The sequence below is a fragment of the Diadema setosum genome, chromosome 8, assembly GCF_964275005.1.
Source record: "Diadema setosum chromosome 8, eeDiaSeto1, whole genome shotgun sequence".
In the NCBI taxonomy this organism is placed as follows: Eukaryota; Metazoa; Echinodermata; class Echinoidea; order Diadematoida; family Diadematidae; genus Diadema; species Diadema setosum.
The window spans coordinates 13709584-13731593 of NC_092692.1; the positions used below are offsets into that span (position 1 = coordinate 13709584).

The 22010-nt window shown below is 38.9% G+C and overlaps 1 protein-coding gene across 1 annotated transcript in view; it reads left to right on the forward strand.

Moving 5' to 3' along the window:
- The window catches only part of LOC140232071 (uncharacterized), a 21175-nt gene extending 476 nt beyond the window's left edge, over nucleotides 1-20699 (forward strand). Inside the window, exons 2-9 of the mRNA XM_072312222.1 lie at nucleotides 3448-4078; nucleotides 4936-5077; nucleotides 6793-6822; nucleotides 7528-7646; nucleotides 11084-11154; nucleotides 14090-14189; nucleotides 16616-16658; nucleotides 20428-20699. Of these exons, the coding sequence (XP_072168323.1) occupies nucleotides 3448-4078; nucleotides 4936-5077; nucleotides 6793-6822; nucleotides 7528-7646; nucleotides 11084-11154; nucleotides 14090-14189; nucleotides 16616-16658; nucleotides 20428-20568 (1277 nt within the window). The 3' untranslated portion in view covers nucleotides 20569-20699. The remainder of the gene's footprint in view (nucleotides 1-3447; nucleotides 4079-4935; nucleotides 5078-6792; nucleotides 6823-7527; nucleotides 7647-11083; nucleotides 11155-14089; nucleotides 14190-16615; nucleotides 16659-20427) is intronic.
- Nucleotides 20700-22010: the final 1311 nt, after the last annotated feature.

Genomic DNA, 22010 nt, shown 5'->3' on the forward strand with positions numbered 1-22010 from the left:
ACACGCAGCCGCGACAAAACGCGTTTTGTCGCGGCTACGTGTAGTTAACTAACACTTGTGACCACATCGCACATCAGCATTGACCATTGCATTGTTCAGTCTAACGTTTGCTGTACCAGGCAATAAGTTTCGAAAGGCATGTTAAAGTTTACATGTATTATTGACTATTGCATTGGAATGATAGACCGCTGCTCTCCTCAAAATGATCACACTGCGCTGGCCTGTCGAGTGTTGTTTCAACCCCCACAACCAACCATGGCCACAAATGCCTTCCTGTATACTGTTTCTGCACCTATCTTATATTCAAAGTTTTAATTATGTACAGTTGAACCTCTATTATCCGGCCTCCCTTTATCCGGATCTCTCTATTATCCGGACGCAATCTCGCCGTGATTTTTTAAAAATAATTACGGGAAGAAAGGGGGATTCCCAACTCCTTGAGAACTCCTACCCAAACACACATGAATTACATATTACTTCCAATATGATTAATATACATTGCATCAAATTTCCTTCCAAATTGCTTACCTTCAGACATTTCAACATCCCGAAACATCCCCAAATGTAACAATGAAAAGGTTGCAGTATACACATTACTACATGTGGTACTACAATGGGCTACATCAGTACATGTGTATGTATATGTACATGTATAAAGCATCGAGTCTCCCGTATCCGGCCAAATCCCTTATCCGGATGAGCCCCGGTCCCGACTTGTCCGGATACGAGAGGTTCAACTGTATTCATGTTGTGTTCACATTATTATACAGTCAACCTTGCCTATAATATGTCGACATAATCGGAACTGAGCAAAACACGTCGACTTACACGGAAGTCGACATTTTGTTGACATAAGTCATAAATGAAAAGTAATTTCCCCTGTACAGAGTAAGATTTGGACCGTGATGCGGATTGCTATGCAAATCTAACTCCTTTTGCCGTCGAAACATGCCTACTATAATGTTAGCAGCAAACATATTATTTTAGTTCATGCATAAATCTCGCGCAGAAGTAATGACAACGCACGATTACCTGGTACCAAATAACTAGAGAGATTTTGAGAGAGCGGGAATTAAACCCGGGCCCATTTCAAGAAACTTTTCGTTTTACACTTGATTTGAAAAATCAAATGCAAATTCCCAAAGTTGCATGCAACTTTGCGGTTTAAATTCAAGTGCGTTGCTGGAAAGATTTGTGTTTGATTCGATATGATTCTTTTATGATTTTTCAGTGCCAACTGAGTAAAATATGTATGATTTTCCTCTCCTAAGTCACCATATTTGTTTTACTTAAATTGCTATGTCATACTCTGAAAAAGAATTGTTCTCGCGCTCAAATTCATAGCATTACTACTCTGTACAGCACGGTCCCGTTTGAAAAAAAAGATGTTTGGTAATCCGAAAACGACATCTCATTTTCGAATTAACTAACCTTTGTAAGAACAAACCTCATTCTGTAGTCGGACTAATTTACCGTTGGACTGACATTTAAACCTTCGGCATACCGAACTGTAACAATTTTTACGATTTTTCATTGATATTTTGTGAAGCTGCGTTGCGTTTCGGTAGTTTGAACTGTGTGAATATTGTGATGCCTTTCCCTGTACTAAGTTCAGTCACGGTGAAAGTTCCGTTTGATATTTTAATTTTTTGTATGAAATCAAACGCAAGTCTTTTCAGCAATGCATTTGCTTTGATTTTTAGAGATGCGTTTAAAGGCAGTTTCTAGTTTGGTACGAAAAACCGCAAGTCTTTTTTTTTCTGCAACGCTCTTGCGTTTAAATACAGTGTTGCATGTGATTTGATGGACCTGCATTTCTTTTTTAGAGTTGCGTTTAAACGGAACTGAGTTTCAGTTTCGTACAATTTTATACTTAATTCAGTATGATTATCAAACGCGAGTATTTCCAGCAACGCACTTGCGTTTAAATGCAAAATTGTTCATTTTGATTTTCTGAGTTGCATTTATACGCAATATTTCTAGAAACGGGCCCAGGTTTCAAATTCCGCTTTGGAGTAATTAACATTAGAATATTTGGATGAACGAAACGGCCTATTTCATGTTCCGATAACGAATATCTCCTAGGACCTAGGTGTACAAAATTTGTGTGTTTTGAGAATACTGAATCTTCAGAATAACGATCGAACCTCATTGCGTTTTGGATAAACAAAATCGTCCGTAACAAATATCCCTGCAAGCTGCGTGAACAAGATGAGCGTGCAGAGAGGAGGATTGATACAATGTATATTATAAGCAAATTTAATAAAATTGTATACATTACTGAACAAAATATGTTTTTGACTTAGCTCAGAAGGCAAGTGTACGTCCCTCTGTAAAATTCATGTAATTTTTAACATGACAAAAAGCGCAAAAAGAAAAAAATGGTCAAGAACAATTTTCCGCTGCACCCTCATTGGACCATGCAGCTTTAGCTCCATGTTTGCACCGTAAGTTGCATCACGCTGATATTCCTGCACCAAACGATACACAGAGACACGAGCACTCATAAAGAGAAAGGGAGAAAGGGGGAGAAAGTCAACTACCTTGGGTACTACTGATAGTACTCGAGTGTAAATGGGTGTATGCCCTTAAATTCAGGCATACAAGACAACGGATCCATGGTGTGAACGGTACCGCGCCATACACTAGCAAATTACCGAGTGGTAATGCTGCGAATGGGAGAGGGAAAACAATTCTTTTTCAGAGTATGGTGATGCGAATTTGAGTGAAAAATTATGTCGCCTTAGGCGAGGGAATTAACACGTATTTCAGCTCAGTTGGCACTGAAAATCATGTTGACTTATAAATGTCGACTAAGACGAAGAAATTTTAAAGGAATAACAAAGGGAAAAATCTGGACTTTTCTACCATGTCGACTTGGGCGAGTTGTGGACTTAAGCGAGGTTTACTGTATTTTCATTTCTTTTGACTAGACCCTTATAGGGTGTTGTTGTTGTATGTTGTTATTTTGATTTTTAAGGCGCCTAAGGACCTACAGTGTACATGTACTCTCTTTGCTAGTCTCACCCGAAAGGGTTTGAGAGTCGATAAGATTAGATAAATCAAATCAAATCAAATCAAAATCTTATTTTAACTTACAAAGTTAAATCTTCTTACCATGAGACTAATTAAAATGTAAACTGACAAACTGAGCAGGTAAATGTGCTGATGAAGCTGCCTGATCATGAGGCTCTAAAGCTGTGAAAGATCACCTCCTTAACCCTTCCTTGGAGTTAGCAACCATCGCAATCATGACACTCTGCATGGAGTCTTGCACATCATATTGCATTCACTTTCAAATCATTATGAGATTGGCATGCACGATGGTTTTTGTCTATCTTTGATATTCAATATGAACGAGGTGTTAAGTCATTCATTCCTCACCTGTGTTCAATTATCATGTACATGTTGCATAGGCCCCATTGTATCCTGATCTATCCACTACAGGGTCTACAAAGCCACCGTCTGGAATGGCAGCCGGCGGACATCACCCACACTTGTTGAGGTGCGACCAACTCAGAACAGCACAACTCCTCTTTGAACCGCAACCCCCAGCGAGCGGAAAAAGCCGCACTGCGCACTCTGCCAGCCCAAGCGTGAGACGCAGAGCGTTTAGCGCCAAGGCTCCCGCGACGAAGCAGAGCAAAGCATCTCACGATGTTAGATCAGCAACACCCGGGGCCACAGAGAGGCGACCCCTGTCCGCAGTGCTGCCAGGAGAGAAGATACATCACTCTACTACTAGTAGACATAAACGTGCAGTACCTAGTAGGGAAAAGCCTGAAAGGACTCATGTGCCAAAACAATTCTTAGAGTTTGAGGACACACAGCCACAATTAGATCGTTCAACCGTGACTAAACAGGTGCATATCAGGCAGAGTCAGGGCAGCAGCGGAGATCAGCGGTCTGCTCGACTGTGGTCTGGTAAGCACGAGCATCATCTGAAGACTGGGGAGAGTGACACATTCCAAATGTTACAAGAGGACCAGGGAGGGGGGCAAGCAGCCCCTGAATCTGCCCTCCCCAAAGGTATAGCAGCGTTGGCTCCATGGTTGACACACGACATCCCAGCTGATTGGTAAGGATAGTGTATTCCAGTTTGTGTTGTCAGAGGCAGATCTAGGGAAAAAACAACCAAACAAACAGTAGACATACAAAAATGATTAATTCAATGAACTCAGGTTATCTTGAAATTTATCACAAAATGTGTTGTCGATGCCAATACATTGCAGAAGGAAAATATATTAGCAAAAACTTGTCAATTTTTCTTCTTGACTAGCACACAATAATGTGACGAGAGCTACAAGTAATCATGAAATTCCATAAAAATATTCCTGAAATCTATTACCGGTATTTGTGCTGTTTGAAAATGCATTATGGAATGCTCCAAAAAAGATAAGCAGATTAGTTCCAACTACATGTTACTTTCACACAGTGATTATTTTTGATGATAGGACTTATAGTTAGAGGTCTAACAACTACCTCAATGATAAAATAGGGAAGTTCAGTTCACCCCTTGCTATGGCTACTGTTCCATGCATACCAAGCTTTTGGCGAAGATGTTCATATGCCAAGGAGCTCAGAGGGGCTAAGGCTAGCCATGACTTGTTGACAAACACAGTCTATTTGGCCTGCTACAGATTTGACACTTTGCAGGGGGTGCTGTCACCATCAATTTGTGCCCATCTGACTAAAAAAAAAGGGTTTCTTGCAGTAATGGAATATCATGCTAACTTTTAGTTAAATCTGACTGAGTTCTGTTCATACAAATCCCTAACTTAGGTTAGAGACTTTTTGGTGGGTACTATAATCAAAGTTAGCTGTTAAACTACAAAACTATAAAGTTAGGGCAGCTCTGTGTTAACCTTACTAATATGAATATACACACACAAGTACCTGTTGACAGTTGTAGACGTACTGTGTTCTGTGACCTAGGATTGGGGTTGATCCGGAGAGCTGTCTGGTGTTCCTCCCATCTTTGCGGAGCCAGACTGAGTGTCTTCCCATTGTGCCCCCACCTCAGGCATCTGATGATGTTCTACCCCACAAGCCTGCCCCACCAGCACCAAAGCCATTTGTAAGTGTGAAGCATTGTCAGTTCAGCTCCGGGTCATCATCATTGGCAACCGGTTTAACCCATCAGTGTAGGACACATTTCCCCTTGACATCTGCCCTAGCAGACTTGGAACCAGTCTTAAAAAGATCAAAGGCAATGCCATTTAACATTTTGATGTATTTGTGTGGTGATAGTATAAGGAATCCTGCAGATCATTTACTTATGGTAAGAAAGATATTTCATCCTGTACAAAGACTAAATGTATTATCATAATTTGATAAGTTATGGTCACTTGAAGTTATCACCATATTTGATTACTGAAGTACTCAGTATTACATTTCAGAACAATGCCAAGTGAAATATGAATTACTCTCAGCCATTGCTTCAAACTCAGTAATCCACTAATAAATATCAGATACAAAGTCATTTTCTGCAAGAAAAGTGTAAATTCAGCACAAGAATATTACTGTTTGGAGGTGCATTACAGTATACGAGTGATCATTTCTTATCCATTACATTTATATTTTAGCATGAAACTCTTTTGTCTTTTCACATACTTACAGGGCAGTAAATTAGATCTGTCAGTGTTCAATTGAATACTGTACCATGTATGCAATGCCTGGTAAAACCATCAAGTGGGAAGGCTAGCCCAGCCTTGAAGAAATTTGGAGAAATTTGAGAATCTCCATACAAATTGTATGTTTTGTATATATCTCCATATAGCTTATCACTGATCTCTATACACCTTGTAACAACACACAGCAAATGAATCTTGACTGGAATCGTTCATTACTGATGAGCGTGTGCTTCAATGCACATATTTGCTGATGGGCGCTTTTCATGGTTTTCAGACGTACACGTACCAATGGGCAGCGAATGAAGAGCAATGCAAGAGTACCAACCATGTTTTCCCACACTGCCTGGTCTTTAAGCATTGTGACATTTTTCCTTTGCAGACTTTTTATGTTGAAATGGGATGGTATCATATTCAAGTATCCACATCTTTGCCAGTCATGATGATTATATTTGTCGTACACGTGAAAAGGGAATAACAGTAAGAGTACAATGAAAAACTCTTATGTGAGAACTTGAAAAGTGATATGCTAGTATGTTCAGTTGTCAATAAGTGGGAATGTCTTTGCTTGTAAAAATCTTATAGAAAACTAGAAAAGCACTTTGAGAGTGCAGACCTCTGCCAAGCAGCTCATTTCCACCCATTATACATATATGCTGAAAATGGCCCTATTTCCCAATGATAGAGAAGTCTACATCAGCTTCTTGCTGTGTCTGGAGCGTGCGCTCAGTGCGTGCATGCACTCCTCAAAATAAAAATATACACGCATTTATGCAGCTTGAACTCCGTGTTTGTTGGCCATAAAATCTTTAACCCCAAAAAAAAACACACACACACACACATTTTTTAAGTATCCTGGATTCAGACAAGTATTAGTATCACTACCACAATTTGATCATCTGTTCTTTGTGTCATTATCAGCTTTTCCTGTAAGTTCAATCCAAATCCATTTAAAACCTTTTCAGATATTTTGCAAACAGACAGACAGACAAAAACAAAAACAAAAACACTCCTGCAAAAAGTAACCTTCTTGGCAGAGGTAATAATGATAATTGTTCCTAGTGCCCTGAGCCAAATTTTTCATTTTTTTTTGTGCAAATGTTTGAGCAGAAATTTATATCAAATCATATCTTGAAGTTTTGTTTTGCTTTCCTTTGGTCAGGACCCGAGAAAACTGTTTCACTATAATGTGGTAAGTTTACTGAGCCTGCAAGTGAGAACACCTTTGATTAGTATGAATCATATTCTCTTCACAAGATATTCTTCTCAGTCTGAAATATGTGTGAGTGCAGTGACAGGGAAATTTAGAAAAGCCAAACATGTATGGGGATTCAATGAATGCACAAGCAGTAGAAGTATACATCAGTGAAGTTTCAGTACTTTTGAGTGAGGCAATGACAGTTACATAACTGTTTGTCAGAGAGCTCCACAAAACAGTTTTATTTCAAATTAGAAACCATGCATTAAATCTATCTTGCAGTGTAGCAATTACAACATCAACTCCCAGCATTAGATCTCTGCTTCTTCTTACCATTTGAGTCATCTTTAATAATCAGAATGCTACTGCAAATATTACTATTGTTGTTACTACTAACACTGATTATAGTTGTGGTAGTATAGTAGTAATGGTGGTGGTGGTGGTGGTGGTGGTGGTGTTGGTATATATTAGATAGTAGGAATAATTTTTCTCTCAATTTATGTATTTGATATTTTCATATTGTATTTATAACTTTGTTGTTCTGGACCCCATTGAAGACCAGCGATGTCACGTTGGCATCGCTGAATATACGGCTATCCAGCCATTGACTTTTATACAGAAAATAAAATCAATCAATCAATCAATCATATAAAGGTAGCATTCTGTAATATCATCATCATTATCACCATCATGTTGCAGGAAAAGAACCTCCCTGCCCACATGAAGGGCGACTCGGCCGTCCGTCCCAAGAGTCGACCGGGGACAGGAAGACGGGGGCGGATCTACTCCCTGGACGGACAGCTGCTCCATGACCAGAGGTATGATCTTATGGTCAAGGTGTGGTCAAGGCAATGGTCACTGCATGTTCATACATGTTGACAGTAATAAAAGAAAAAGAGTCAAAGACGCAGAAAACTGAATGGGAGAGGTAATGGAGATGGGACAGAGAATGAAAAAGTTAAGGGATTATTAAGATTTCTTTTTTTTGGGGGGGGGGAGGATTTAGGGTAAAAAAAAAGTGTTATTTGTGGTAATCACAAATTTAATGTGGATGAGGCAATGATGTCACCACAATCACAATTCTTCCATTAACCTATTCCTTTTGGGGAAACTGGTACACCAGGTTCCCAAAATGTAGACAAGAGTGCCTGCATTCATGGCCTGTGCTTGCAGTGTCACTGCCAGCAACCAGGGATAGCCTTGTGGAAGTGTTGCTGCCCGGAAAGCAGTATAGATGACAGGTTCAATTCCCACTGGTTCCTTTTCTGACATGTTTTGTTAAAGAAAAAAAAAGCAACAACAACCACCATGGATCAGCAGTTATGGTCTTTCAGGGTTGCCAACCTTGAGTGAGAGTTTTCAATTCAATAGAATCAATTCATACACATTATTCAGTAATAAAATCGTTTGGATATAATTATAAAAAATGTTTACAAAATGTAGCAGGTACACTTCTGAGAAAGCCAGAGGCTTGTTCAAAAAAGAATGTACCCTTGAAAACAAATCGTACACATAATGCAATTTAAACATTCAAATACCAAATGATAAAAGGAGCTCAGAGAGAATAAAACATATTAAAATTAGCACAAAATTAAAATTTACAAAAATTAGCGATGACATCAAGGGAACTTGGAGAGAATAAAACATACTAAGACAGAGGACAAAAGAAATAACATCACATGAAGCAAAGCAAACAAAACAAAATGAGGTATAGAACGAGACTGTTAATAGTACGAGAAAGCATTACCGATTGCAGCACATGTAAAATACATAATAAAAAAAATGTAATTCAAATTTCCTATTTTGACTAAAACGAGGAGAAGGCAAGAGCATATCAAAATTTTTTCTTGAAATTGTGCAGAGGCAGCTTTTTAAAATTTTCTGGAATTCCAGAGTTCCAAATATTACATCCATGAAACCTTATCGACTGTTTTTGGGCATGAGTTGTTCGGAAACAAAAATGGATAAATATTAGATTGATGCCGTGTGTTTTTTGAGTGAATTTCATTACAACGTTTGAAATGTTCCATAAAAACAGTTGGAAGTTTATTGTGAGTAAACTTATACATAAAAATTCCAGTCTTATACAAAACCAAATCAGACAGAGATAAGACGCCGAGGCGTCGAAATAAATCATGTGTATGTGCACGATAATGTGAACCAGTACAAAGACGAATAACCTAGCTTCTGTAACACCACTAGTCTCTTTAAAAGGTAAGCAGATGCACGACCCCATGTGAGGTTACAGTAATTATAGTAAGGTAATATAGTGGTGTTGTGAGACACTGTGAAGGAGCAATGTGACTGGCAAAGGGGGGGGGGGGGAGTGGTATGGAAAAGGGGTGTCCCCTTTCCACAGTAGGGAGCATTGACAATTTACATGCTAGGTGGCACAATACATACATAGAGTAGTATTAACACATACATACATACAGTAGGAGTGCATGCGGAAAAGTGTTGAAACTTTGGGCTTGGGCATATTGAATGTCCAAATTACCAAGGATTTTGTAGACTGTGTTTGTTGTTGTTTTTTAACACAACGCTGCACACTTGCACTGGTCCACGGTCCCTGACTAGTAAAAATCAGTCTGACCAATAACTTTTCTAGGAATGGACCAGTAAAACATGGAAAAAACTGGGTACCTACTGGTCCAACAGACAGGTCAGACCAGTAAAAAAAAAAAAAAAAAAAAATGGGTCAGTGTGCAGCCCTGTTTAACATTTCAATTTTTTGAGTTCAGGATGAAGATTTGTTTATTAGAACAAGACAATTAGAGCTGTGTGAATTGCGTTAGAGTTGGCAGCCATACTTAAAAGTCATATGAATTCCTCTTCATATTTGCTCTGAGTCGGAGTCAAGATGCTTTGCGTGACAAGAAACCTAATCTTTATCTCCAAATAAATGACGTTAATCAAGAGCTATGGTATTTAAAGGTCACTCTGTTCAATCGCAGGGGTCGCACTTAACTTTTTTTTTTAACTAGCCAGGCGGACTACTTAGAATCAATTTTGACACTGAAGCGATATTTTGGCTAGCCAGACGGACTAGTAACTTCAGAATTTTTCAATTTTTAGCTAGTCCGACGTGATTTCGGGTGGCCAATGGCCAGCGGACCATCGCCAATTTCAAACCCTGAATCGGTTATTCTTTTTTTCCCCGTTGAAGTAGGGATTATTCTGTATGGTCAATTCCTCCCACGATGCCTTACTAACGTACGTAGCATGGAGAGAACTAAGTCAGGGCAATATCGTTATGGATGAATGCCAGCTCTTGGGATTCGTGTCATGGCTTCTTCCTGTCAAAACAAGACACTTTCACCTTGCCCTTGAGTAGAGAGTGGGCGAAGCAAGACCAAGGGAAGACTTTGCAGGAGCCTTGCGCTTCCCCCTGTGTCTGTGTGTCCTATATTGATTTCTAATGGCCCAATGGGTTTTGATGGAATTTACAGTGTAATGGTATGTGTTAGTCCTGTTGGTTTTCTATTTAAATGGTCCAATAGGTTGTACTAGAGTCTGTTCTAATGGGTCCTGTTTGCCCAGTTGGTCCAATAGGTTTTGATAGAGTCTGTTCTAATGAGTTCTGTTGGGCCAGTTAGTTGCTGTTGGACCTAAAGATTTTGATGGAGTCTCTTCTAGTGGGTTCTGTTCGGCCGATGGGTTGCTGTTGGTCCAGTAGATTTTGATGATGTCTGTACTAATGATTTCTGTTGGTCCTGTATGGATTATGGAATTATTTGTTATTGTGTGTAGGTTGGACCATCAGAATGTCCACAGATTGCAGCTGGTCCATCAAATTCCAACAGAAACCATCAGAAAGCCTTAATGGTTGTAGAGTTGTAGAGTTCCAGGGCCCTGGACCCCCCCCCCCCCCGGATGTTGCACTTTGCACTCTCGATTTGCGCTACGTGCACACAATAATCTGTATGCATGTTCAAGCAATCAGAGTCTCCAGTTTGCTTGGGAGGTGGGGGTGATCCAGGTGAGAGAATCTCCAGTTTAAGAGATGCTTTGGTTGGAGTCTCCACAGGAGCAAATGATCTAAAATATGATTTTTGTGGACTAAGGTATCAGTATGTTTTAGTATCTTCTGTGAGTTTCATTTTGGTCAACATTCAGTTACAGCGTTGATGAGTGGCCATTCAATGAAAAATTTATTCTTTCCTGGATGGCATACATTATATATTTCCATCCATGTGATATGTTCCTTAATTGACTTTTATTTTCTATTCCCCCCTTGAACATCACACTCTCACAGTAAATACAGCAAGAATCGGACGATCCAGACAATTGAACAGGAATTAGCAGACCTTGAAATGCTACTGACAGGTAAGAATGTGTGTTAAAGTCATTATCTACCATTTGCAGATAAAACAAAAACCCAGGTTTAGTCCTTCAAAATAGTTATAAAATGTGAGTTACAGATATAGAAACAACTAATGTAAAAATATGAATCAGTATCAGAATCAGTGTTAACAATTGTTAAATATACTAAATGTGAACAATAGTTTAAATATAATATGTTTGTAGACTAAACCATCTACAGTTATGGTTTATTGACAAAAATAGTGATACAGTTGTATCTCCATATATTTTAGGTTTTATTGCAAAATTTTTATGTGGTAGGACGTTTTGTGATACAACTGACCTACACATATATATATATGCATCAAATGTGATACCTCAATGTTTTTTAAAAATCAATGCTATCAATGGTAAACAGTACCTTTAAACCTCTCTGTGCCAGGGAATTTGGACAGTGTGAGCATTACCGTGGCATTGTCTGTGCTTATCAGTTCAGTGTCTTCACTGTGAACTGTGACTTTCCTCTTTCTTTCTTTTTATTCACATATCATCTTTATGTTGTTGTTGTTGTTTGTGTGTGTGTGTGTGTACATTGTACATTGTATTTGTGTGTGTATTGTGTGTCCTAGCATTTGATGTATGGCTTTAGCCATTTGAGAGCGAAAGAAGGAATGGAGATGCAGTTTTTTTTATGTAAGAAAATGAAGTCGGTTAAGTATTGCCATTGAAAGGAGTTGTGATTTTCTTCTTTCTTTCTTTTATTCGCATATCATCTTTTCGTTGTTTTTTTCATGTGGTGTGTGTGTGTGTGTACGTCGTATGTGTGCGTGTGTTTGTGTGTATTGTGTGTCCTAACACATGATGTATGGCTGTAGCCATTGGAGAATGAAAGAGGGAAAAGAGATCATGCAAGTTTTTATGTAAGAAAATGAAGTCATTCAAGTATTGCCATTAAAAGGAGTTGGGTTCATTGACGGCATCAGGAAGATTTGTATGGTTTCTAATTAACCCAGTTTAGTACTTTCTCCTGCAACACATGGCTTCTCTACTCCAAGGAGTGTCCTAACACATGATGTATGGCTGTAGCCATTGGAGAATGAAAGAGGGAAAAGAGATCATGCAAGTTTTTATGTAAGAAAATGAAGTCATTCAAGTATTGCCATTAAAAGGAGTTGGGTTCATGGACGGCATCAGGAAGATTTGTATGGTTTCTAATTAACCCAGTTTAGTACTTTCTCCTGCAACACATGGCTTCTCTACTCCAAGGAGAGGTGGGTTTTTGTTTTTTTCTAGATTTTCCCAAAGATGTTATTTTTTTCTTCATTCAAATCACTTCAGTGATAACCATAAAAACATATTATTTACAGTATTGAATGTGTCAGAGAGTTCACAGATACCCCTTTTATACTGTCCATGACTTTTAGCTCGCTTCAGAAGCGAGCTAACTTTAGTTCGGGTCAAGTCATTTTGTACTGCCATTCTCGACCACCCAAGGTTACACAGTGCAAGACCAAACCTATCGCTCCCCCCCCCCCCATCAGCCTGCTGTCCTTCCCACTAGCGCGAAAATTCAGTGACAGTTTTCATGCTTATACTTACGAGTACGATTTCAGTTCCATTGTTATATGTTACTCACGAAATTCAACCAGTCATCGGCATATATGTATATATATATAGTGTACGCACTGCGCCGATCTATTTTTTTTCCCTCAAGATTTAGTCATGTCGTTTGCTAGTTCAAAGAGTTCACTGAGAGTTTTACCAAACAGCGAACAGTGACGACAGCAGTGTAAAATACTAAATATACCAGTGCATGCGATGCGTAATACACAGCGCGCTGGTGGGTGGCAACAGTACAGCAGTAAACGTAAGACAGTACATATTGGCAACTCGGAAGCACCGTACACGATTTCCTGTCACGGGTCAGTGGATTTAGCCGGAGCTAAACTCATTCATTCATTCATTCATTTATTTTCCATTCATTTATTTTTCACTCATTTATTTTGCACTCGCGTACCTTTTATACTGAAGTTAGCTCGGACCTGAAGCTGACCTGATCCACCCCCCTAGAGCGGACTAACTTTAACTCGGGCTAACTGTTTTTCGACCTTTTATGCTGAGAGTTAGCTCGCTTCAGGTCCGCACCTGAAGCGAGCTAACGCTGAGTCTTGATATATACATGTATTACCCAATAGAGATTCTGTGGGAAGTTTCTTGACCAAAAGGTCAAAGGTCAAAAGCTCAAAGGTCAAGTGAAAGTGCCAAATTTCACTTCATCCTTGGTATCTCAAAGTATCATCAGGAAACTTAGTACAGTACATATTTATGCATGTTCTACCTGACAGTGATGCTCTGAGGAATTTTAGGATAATACGGTCACAGGTCAAGGGTCAAGGGCTGGGTTGAAATGCTGAAGAATTTACTTTTCAATACTGAAATTGTACTTTTTCTTCATACCTTGAAAATTACTCACATGCATAAAGTTATAAAAGGGTTAAAGTCAAGTAAAAATCTTCAAATCCCAAAATACCTGCACTCTTAGACAGTATAGCCATTCATCCAATTAAACCTAGTTAAATGAAAGTGAACATTCAACACATATGAGACGCACCTCTCATTTTGATATTTTGCCAGTTATGTGAAACTATCATCACACATTGTCAAGACATTGTATTATAGACCTATTAGGACAACCATGTATTATGTCAGAGGCATACCAGTCACCATAGCAACATTTCTAGTTGTTAATAAACTAATGGGAGAGCATTAAGGTCATAACATCATCACCTCTTCATACATGTATTTGTACGTCTGTGCAACCAATACATGTACCAGCTATGAAAACATGTGACTCTGTAAAATTCCATGTATTTGTGATTTCATACATTTTTCATCAAACTGCTGAGACTTCTGACAGGCCTTCTGTGTACCCTTTGAGTGCATTGCTTTGCGTTTGCAGGTGTTGGACGGGAAGGGAGCGCCAACGTTGTGGTCCAGTACCAGCATGAGATCAATCTGCTGAAGCAAGCCACTTCAGAAACGATCATTAAGTGCCACCTGTAAGTTTGACAGCTTGTTTAATAATGACTCACTTATATTGCAACTGATTGACATGTTGCCCCATGTCAGCATAGATAAACATTGACCATTCAGTGTTTGCATAGTAGACATGATTAAAAAAAGGAAAACCATGGGCAAGATGCTCAAATGGGGCTTGAACCCCTGACTTAACAAATGTTATATTTTTATAGATTCCTCTCATCTGATTGGTTAAAAGTGGAGTCATGAAAATAGCTGTGCCCCATTTTTGATCAAAATGACATCATGATTTACTGTGCCCGGGGCATAGAATCAACTGTGCCCTGTAAATAGGTTTGGGGACAGTCGCAACCCCGTACACATAGATCACTCATATGTACGCACCAATGATACGACCGCCGCACTGTTGATCAGCGTTGATTACGAGTGCTGTAAAAGAGACTAGAATCTATATTTTCGGTATCTATATTTCGGAATCTATATTTTCGGTATATAAAACAAATAATGACAGCTTGATATTCGGGGCACAGTTAGAATTATGTAGGCCCTCGGTAATGTGAAAACCATAAAATGCCCTCAGCTTCGCTTCGGGCATAGTTATGGTTTTCACATCACCTCGGGCCCATAATTGTCCCCGCCGAACGAGTTCGAGCAGGGGACTATGAAACGGGCTCCGTACGTGTGTGTGTCCGTGTGTCCGTCCGTCCGTCCGTGTGTCCGTCCGTGTGTCCGTCCGTGTGTCCGTGTGTGCGTCCGTGTGTGATCAAAATCTTCAATTTGCTACTTCTCTGTCATTTATGAGCCAATTTTGATTCTGTTTGCTTTATATGATAGCACTACATGGGAGCTTTGAAACTTGTACACAGAATTTCAGTCGTGACCTTTGACCTTGACCTTTGACCTATATTGTACATTTTGCTACAAAATGCTACTCCTTCGCCATTTCTAACCCGATTTCGATTCCGTTTGCTTTATGTGATGGCACTAGGTGAGGGCTTCAAAACTTCTACACAGAATTTTGACCTTTGACTTCTTTGACCTTTGACCTTGATTTTTTGACCTATATTGTACATTTTGCTACAAAATGCTACTCCTTCGCCATTTCTAACCCGATTTCGATTCCGTTTGCTTTATGTGATAGCACTAGGTGAGGGCTTCAAAACTTCTACACAGAATTTTGACCTTTGACTTCTTTGACCTTTGACCTTGATTTTTGACCTATATTGTACATGTTGCTACGAAATGCTACTCCTTCGCCATTTTTAACCCGATTTCGATTCCGTTTGCTTTATATGATGGCACTAGTTGAGGGCTTCAAAACTTCTACACAGAATTTTGACCTTTGACTTCTTTGACCTTTGACCTTGATTTTTGACCTATATTGTGCATTTTGCTACAGAATGCTACTCCTTCGCCATTTCTAACCCGATTTCGATTCCGTTTGCTTTATGTGATAGCACTAGGTGAGGGCTTCAAAACTTCTACACAGAATTTTGACCTTTGTCTTCTTTGACCTTTGACCTTGATTTTTGACCTATTTTGTACATTGGCTACAAAATGCTACTCCTTCGCCATTTCTAACCCAATTTCGATTCCGTTTGCTTTATGTGATAGCACTAGGTGAGGGCTTCAAAACTTCTACACAGAATTTTGACCTTTGACTTCTTTGACCTTTGACCTTGATTTTTTACCTATATTGCACATTTTGTTACAAAATGCTACTTCCGGCGGGGACATATGTTACGCACCGCGTAATTTCTACTTTTCCTTGTTTTAACTGTGCCCCTCATAGCAGTCATTATTTGTACACTAGACAGGCTTCATATCCACTCAAGATTACTCAGCTACTGCTTCCCGCTGATAGCCAGTGATGAGTCTAATCCCTTACACCAGTGGGTGCTGCGCATTTATTCTTAAATACATAATTCTTGCGTGGAGTTCTTTTTATTGCAACTAGTTGGCAAAAAACTGAAAAAACAAACTGAAAAACAAACAAACAAACAAAACACTGATTATCCAAGTGTTTAAGTAGTAACCATGATTCAAATATGGGCATACGTACTTGTGTTGGACTTGAACCCATGACCTCCTGAAGCAGATGTATTAGCACATTAAGTTTCAAGTTTAAAGGGGATGGCTAGTTAATGATTGTACCATCACTGTACAGGCATGCTGACCCGGAAACATTAAACTGCACATTACTTGAATATGAGACCATTTTGAAGCAAATGATTTTCACACAACAACAGATATATAATGTACTCTGAAATGAATCCCACAAGGATTGGAACAATCATCCCCCAGCATTCCCACTGATACCCACTGATCAGTTACTAGCCATCCCCTTTAATTTAAGCTAATGAATGTAGAGTGGTATAAATACATTGTACACACACACACACAAACACACACATGTCAATATGAAGATATATGTTATATTTTGCAGGTTGAGACGGCCCAAGCCAAAAGTTGAAGAACCACCTGACCTGGTGAGTCCCGGTAGCTTGACTTTTGGAGCTTGTGAAGTTAGTGTACAGCGAGACAACTATTATATGATGACAATGATGATTATGATGATAAAGATAATAGTGATGATATTACGAGTGGTTTGCTGTGACATGCTTATTCTGTCAAGTGCAAATGCTCAGTGTGCTGTTAAACTGAACTATTACAATAAACATCACTATTCTGGTTCTCTGTATTATTGGGACATGACTGGCACATGATTTTCTTTTATAGTATTTTCATGTGTTTTCACTGCAAGACTATATATATACAGTAAAACCCCAATGCGAAACAACAATTCTCTCAAGCATATGAAAATGATGATAAGAATTTGGACATTAGTGAGGATAACTATGATACAATGTATAAATAGAAAAGCATTCTGAGAGTGCAGACCTCCGCAAAGCAGCTGCTTTCCACCAATGATCTTGCTCTTCCATAGAGGTCAGTGATTTCCACCCATGCTGAAAAATCGCCCGATCTCCCAATATAGAAGCCTAATTGTTACGTCACAAACCCTCAACTGCGCGGCCCCAAGTGCATGGTGTTCCTCGCCCTAGCAGAAACTAGAGCGCGCACTTTAGTGCGTGTATGAAAACCTAAAAAATGCACAGATTGAACACCTAAGTTCATTGACCCTACCTGCAAAAATATCGAAAATCCTTCATAAAATCCATGAAAATTTCCTGATCACTACCAAAAGTTAGTCATCTGTTTCTTGTGTCATTTTCACTCTTTCCTGCAAGTTTTTGAGTTATTTTGCACACAGACAAACAAACAAACCAATGGTAATGAAAACATAACCTCCTTCCTTTGCGGAGGTAATTATACCATCCCCATTGCCATAACGAAACTGAAAATTGTGCTGCTTGTCTGATGGTCTGATCAGCGAGATATGAGAGAGAAAGAGAGACAGACAGACAGACGGACAAAGAGAGACAGACAGACAAAGAGAGAGAGAGAGACAGACCTCCAAGGATTGATATTCTCTTCTTGATGGCAAACTCAAAGAAACAAAGACACTCGAGGAGTATTTTCACTCATATTTCATTCTATTTCCATACCGTGTTGATAATGAAACTTGGAAATATGTAAATAACTGCAGTTTCATGTTAAACATAGTATATTGGCATCGACTTGTGTATTTCTAGTACCTCACACAACATGTTAGAAAATGTCATGCTTGAGCATATCTATAGCTCACCTATCCAGTAATATCACTTGTGCAATTGGCCACTCATCGTGTCATGGACAGATAACTTAGGTTAGACTGTTTAATAAATTATCATAAGGTGCGTCATTCCAAGCACAATGATTCTATTGAATTTTTTAACACAACAGATTGACAGTAATAACATTTTGACAGAGTTTGTATTGATAAATTCCTAATGATATGTGACCCTGTACCACAAAATGAACAAAAAGTCGCAAGACATGGATTTTTAGTAAAGGTCAGATTCCGAAATAGCAGACTTTAAGCTTTAAAATGATATATAACTCAATTCAAATGGACTCTCCCAACCTATCTAAATATTGGAAAGAAAGTACACACCCTGGATAAGTGTGAACTGAGAAAAGAGGCTCTGAAGAACAGGGTCTATTCAAGCGTTTAATCTTTACCAAGCCAGGCTAGCTGTGCAATGAATGGAACAAATAACAGGATGATAATCACCAGAGCAACAACAATGAAGGGATTAACAGATTAAGCTGAAATTGTGCATTCTTTATTAACACATTCTGTTGATGATCAATGCCAACTTTCAAAGCAGTAGCTTTATCCCTTCTTAAGTTATTGGAGTTTAAAGTGATGAGCATGAACAGGGTTTTTAAGAAATAAAAAGAGGACTCTTTGAGAAACACCTAATCACACTATTCCACTAAAAATTGTTCCAGAAAAACTGCTAATAACCCAATTTTCTTTTAGTTTTCTCATCCCAAACTTTAGTATGATGTAGAAGAAGACTCTCTCTTTCAGAAAATATGAAAAAGTCAAGATTGGCTAGGGCCTAGGTTGACCTATTTCACCTATTTTCAGCTCTCACACAAAATTAGTGTGTGCGACTTTTTGTTCGTTTTGTGATGCACGGTCACATATAGACTATGACAGCTGCCATATTGGTTGTATTTAGGATACATTGTACATGTATTTACTTTTTCTTCTCAAAAGATTGGAAGGTATGCTTTTGTATGATTTTTTTTTTTTAATAATTTGCATCCATTGTATATGTGCACTTTTCTCATTTTTTTAACCAAAGTTTTATGTATATATATATAATGTTTACCTTGAAAATATGTTTTCCACTGTGCAGCCATAGATTCTAAGAGCTACGAAGTTAGCATTACTAGGAAATGTGTGAGAATAGGTAAATAGCTTGTCCCTGATGTATTTTGCTCAGAGTCATAGTTTAGTTTTCATAGTTTTCATAGTTTAGTTTTCAGAACTATAGATATGTAATTACATACATTTCATGTGCAAGGAGAATGAGAAATACTGGGCAATGATTTTAAACTCTTAATAACAACACAAACTGTAAAGTTTCCCTAGAAATGCTTTAATATTGGCCTTATGCACTTGAATTTAATTGTGTATGTTTATCAATTATATGCTTTCAATGTTTTCAAGGTGAAATGGTCTATGCCTGCTGTTTCACTGCTTTCAAGATTTCTGTGTTCATTTTTAGTGAAGAGGAATTCATGCATCAACATTTCCTTTCATCAAACAATTGTCTTTGAGATGACATCAGGGAAAACTTGCCACAAGTTTGCTAAAATAATAATGCTGTCCGATATTTGATAACAACAAAAAAGTTCTTTTAAAAACAAAATCAAAAGCCCATTATGTGACATACTTTGCTCAAATTACATTTGATTACTAGTGGCTTTTAAGAGTAAATGCTGTCATTTTTGTTTGTCCTGTTTTTTCTTATCTTGACTAATCCACCAAAATTCTAAAGGTATTAGGAGGCTTCTGTGGGGGAAAAATGTACTTCGATATATACCAAGACTTCACTTGCATTTCGGGAGAGATACTAATTTTGTGCTTAATAGTAAACAGTTACCGAACACATTACCAACAAATGACAGCTCCTGATTAAAAGTTAATCATGTGACACATGTCTACCCTCCAAAAATGTTTCTCTATATGATATCACCACTGGAGACACACACACACACACACACACACACACATGCACACACACACTAAGAAAGGAGACTGGACCTCTGTTATTGAAGCTCTGTGAACATACACACTTTTTTGTTAAAATCATTCATGAAAATGTTTATTCACTGGAGGTGTGGTGTCTTTTGCTTCGCTATTGTTGTTCTGAAGGCTTTATGGATACGTTTGTTGAAGGTGCTCAGTTATGATCCATCTTAATGCATGCTGTATGTACATGTAGATATGTCATGTTCACAACTTTTATTCTTTCTTCTTCCTCCTCACTTGTCTTTGTGCCTTATGTTTGTGTCTGTTTCTCACACTCTATCCCCCTCTATCTCTCGTTTATTTCCTTCGTTCTTTTCCTTTTTTGCACCCTCTTTTCTATGGTTTCTCTCATATTTCCTCTCTGTCTTTCTCTATCTATCTCTCCTCTATCTCTCCCTCTAATGTTTTTATTCCTCCCCCACCTCACACTGTCTTTCTTAATTTTTCTCTCCCTTTCTCTCACTCTCTTTGTCCTTCCCTCTCATATCATGCAATCATCTCTGTGAATTTCAAACCTTCATCTTTTCTCCTCCGATCCTTGGCAGACTGGACTCCGAGCGTACATACGTGAGCGGGAACGCCTCCTGGCGACGATCCGCGCACGGCGCGAGGAGTGTCTGGCAGAGCTTCAGCAAGTGGAGGAGTCGTTGGGCATGTCCTCGCAGTGGCAGCCCGACGACGTCTGAGTGTGGTTCCCCCGCCTCCATCCCCTTGCACCCTTCATGATATTGAATTTGAGTTTGAATCAAGCCTTGGGTTTGTTGACATTTGTTTTATTTCACACCACAGTTGCAGTCCATAAGTTGGGACAAATGGGCCGATAGTAGGTCACTTCCAAGGGAGTCCAGTAGATTCCCATTTTAACTGAGTCCACGGGACCTGCAGATTTCTTCTGTTATATCGAAATTTTGTTATAACTGAACGAATAAACAATAAAAAAACATAAAGTGGATGATGTTAGGCTCGAAGTTTTACTTTATTGTAAATGGAATTTTGTTATAACAATGTTTGTTATAACGGGAGTGCACTGTACTGTGAAAGTGGAAATTTTTGTGGTGATGAAATTTTTCACATTTCGTGCAACCAAGAACTAGCGCAAAAATGAAAGCATGCAAATAGTTTTGCTTGCCATCATAATGATCCAGTAAGTGATGACTTGATTCTGCTGAACTGAAAACACACAAAAGTCATCGTAACCAACCACGCGCAAAAATTATTTCGCACAAAAATATCCACTTTTCCAGTACAGTGCTCTCTCATTATAACGAACACGGTTATACTGAAATCTCGATTACAATGAAGTATAAATTCACGCCGCAACATTATATGCTCTATGTTTTTTATTGTTTATTTGTTCAGTTATCACGAAATTTCGGTATAATGAAAGAATACTGTCGGTCCCGAGGACTTCATTATAATGGGAGTCCACTGTACTTACAAGCAGTATATAATGAGGATTAAGTGCCTTACCAGAGGGAACTACCACTCATGGCTAGGGACTGAAGCTGGGGACTGCAGGGAAGAGCGTCTGTGGTCATATCCTCTGTGCTACAATGGGTGCCAATCAAGACCAATCAAGACCGGTTAGTTGGCTCAGTCGGTAGCACGTCTGCCTCACGATCCTAAGGGCCCGGGTTAGAACCTGAGTCTGGACTGAGCAATGTCGTGTGTAAGCATACCACCCCCTCTAGCAAGAGGCAAAACACTCTGTCCCTCGGAAAGGACATAAAATAGAGGTCCCATGTATGAGAGAGTAACAACTCATGCACGTAAAAGATCCCGCTTCATTCATTCATCGCAAAGAGCAGGATGTTTAACCCGGTGAAGTGGTCCCACCTCACATCCAACTGGACCCTATGGAAGACCAGCTTAACGTAGCTGAATATGGGCTATCCAGCCATCTTCTCAGATGGAAATGAGCAAACAAACAAACAAACCTTTTTACTCAATCTGACAAGGAAGTTCATTGGCAGTAATTTAAGTGGTTTAAAAAAGAAAGCCACAGATTAATGTTCAGATAGATAAAATATACACAAGTGCTGAGTAACCAATCCAAATTAACATGTTGCCACTTGAGAAAATTTAAGACAAGATGCAGACATAAGCTGTTTCCACTTAATTTTGGGTG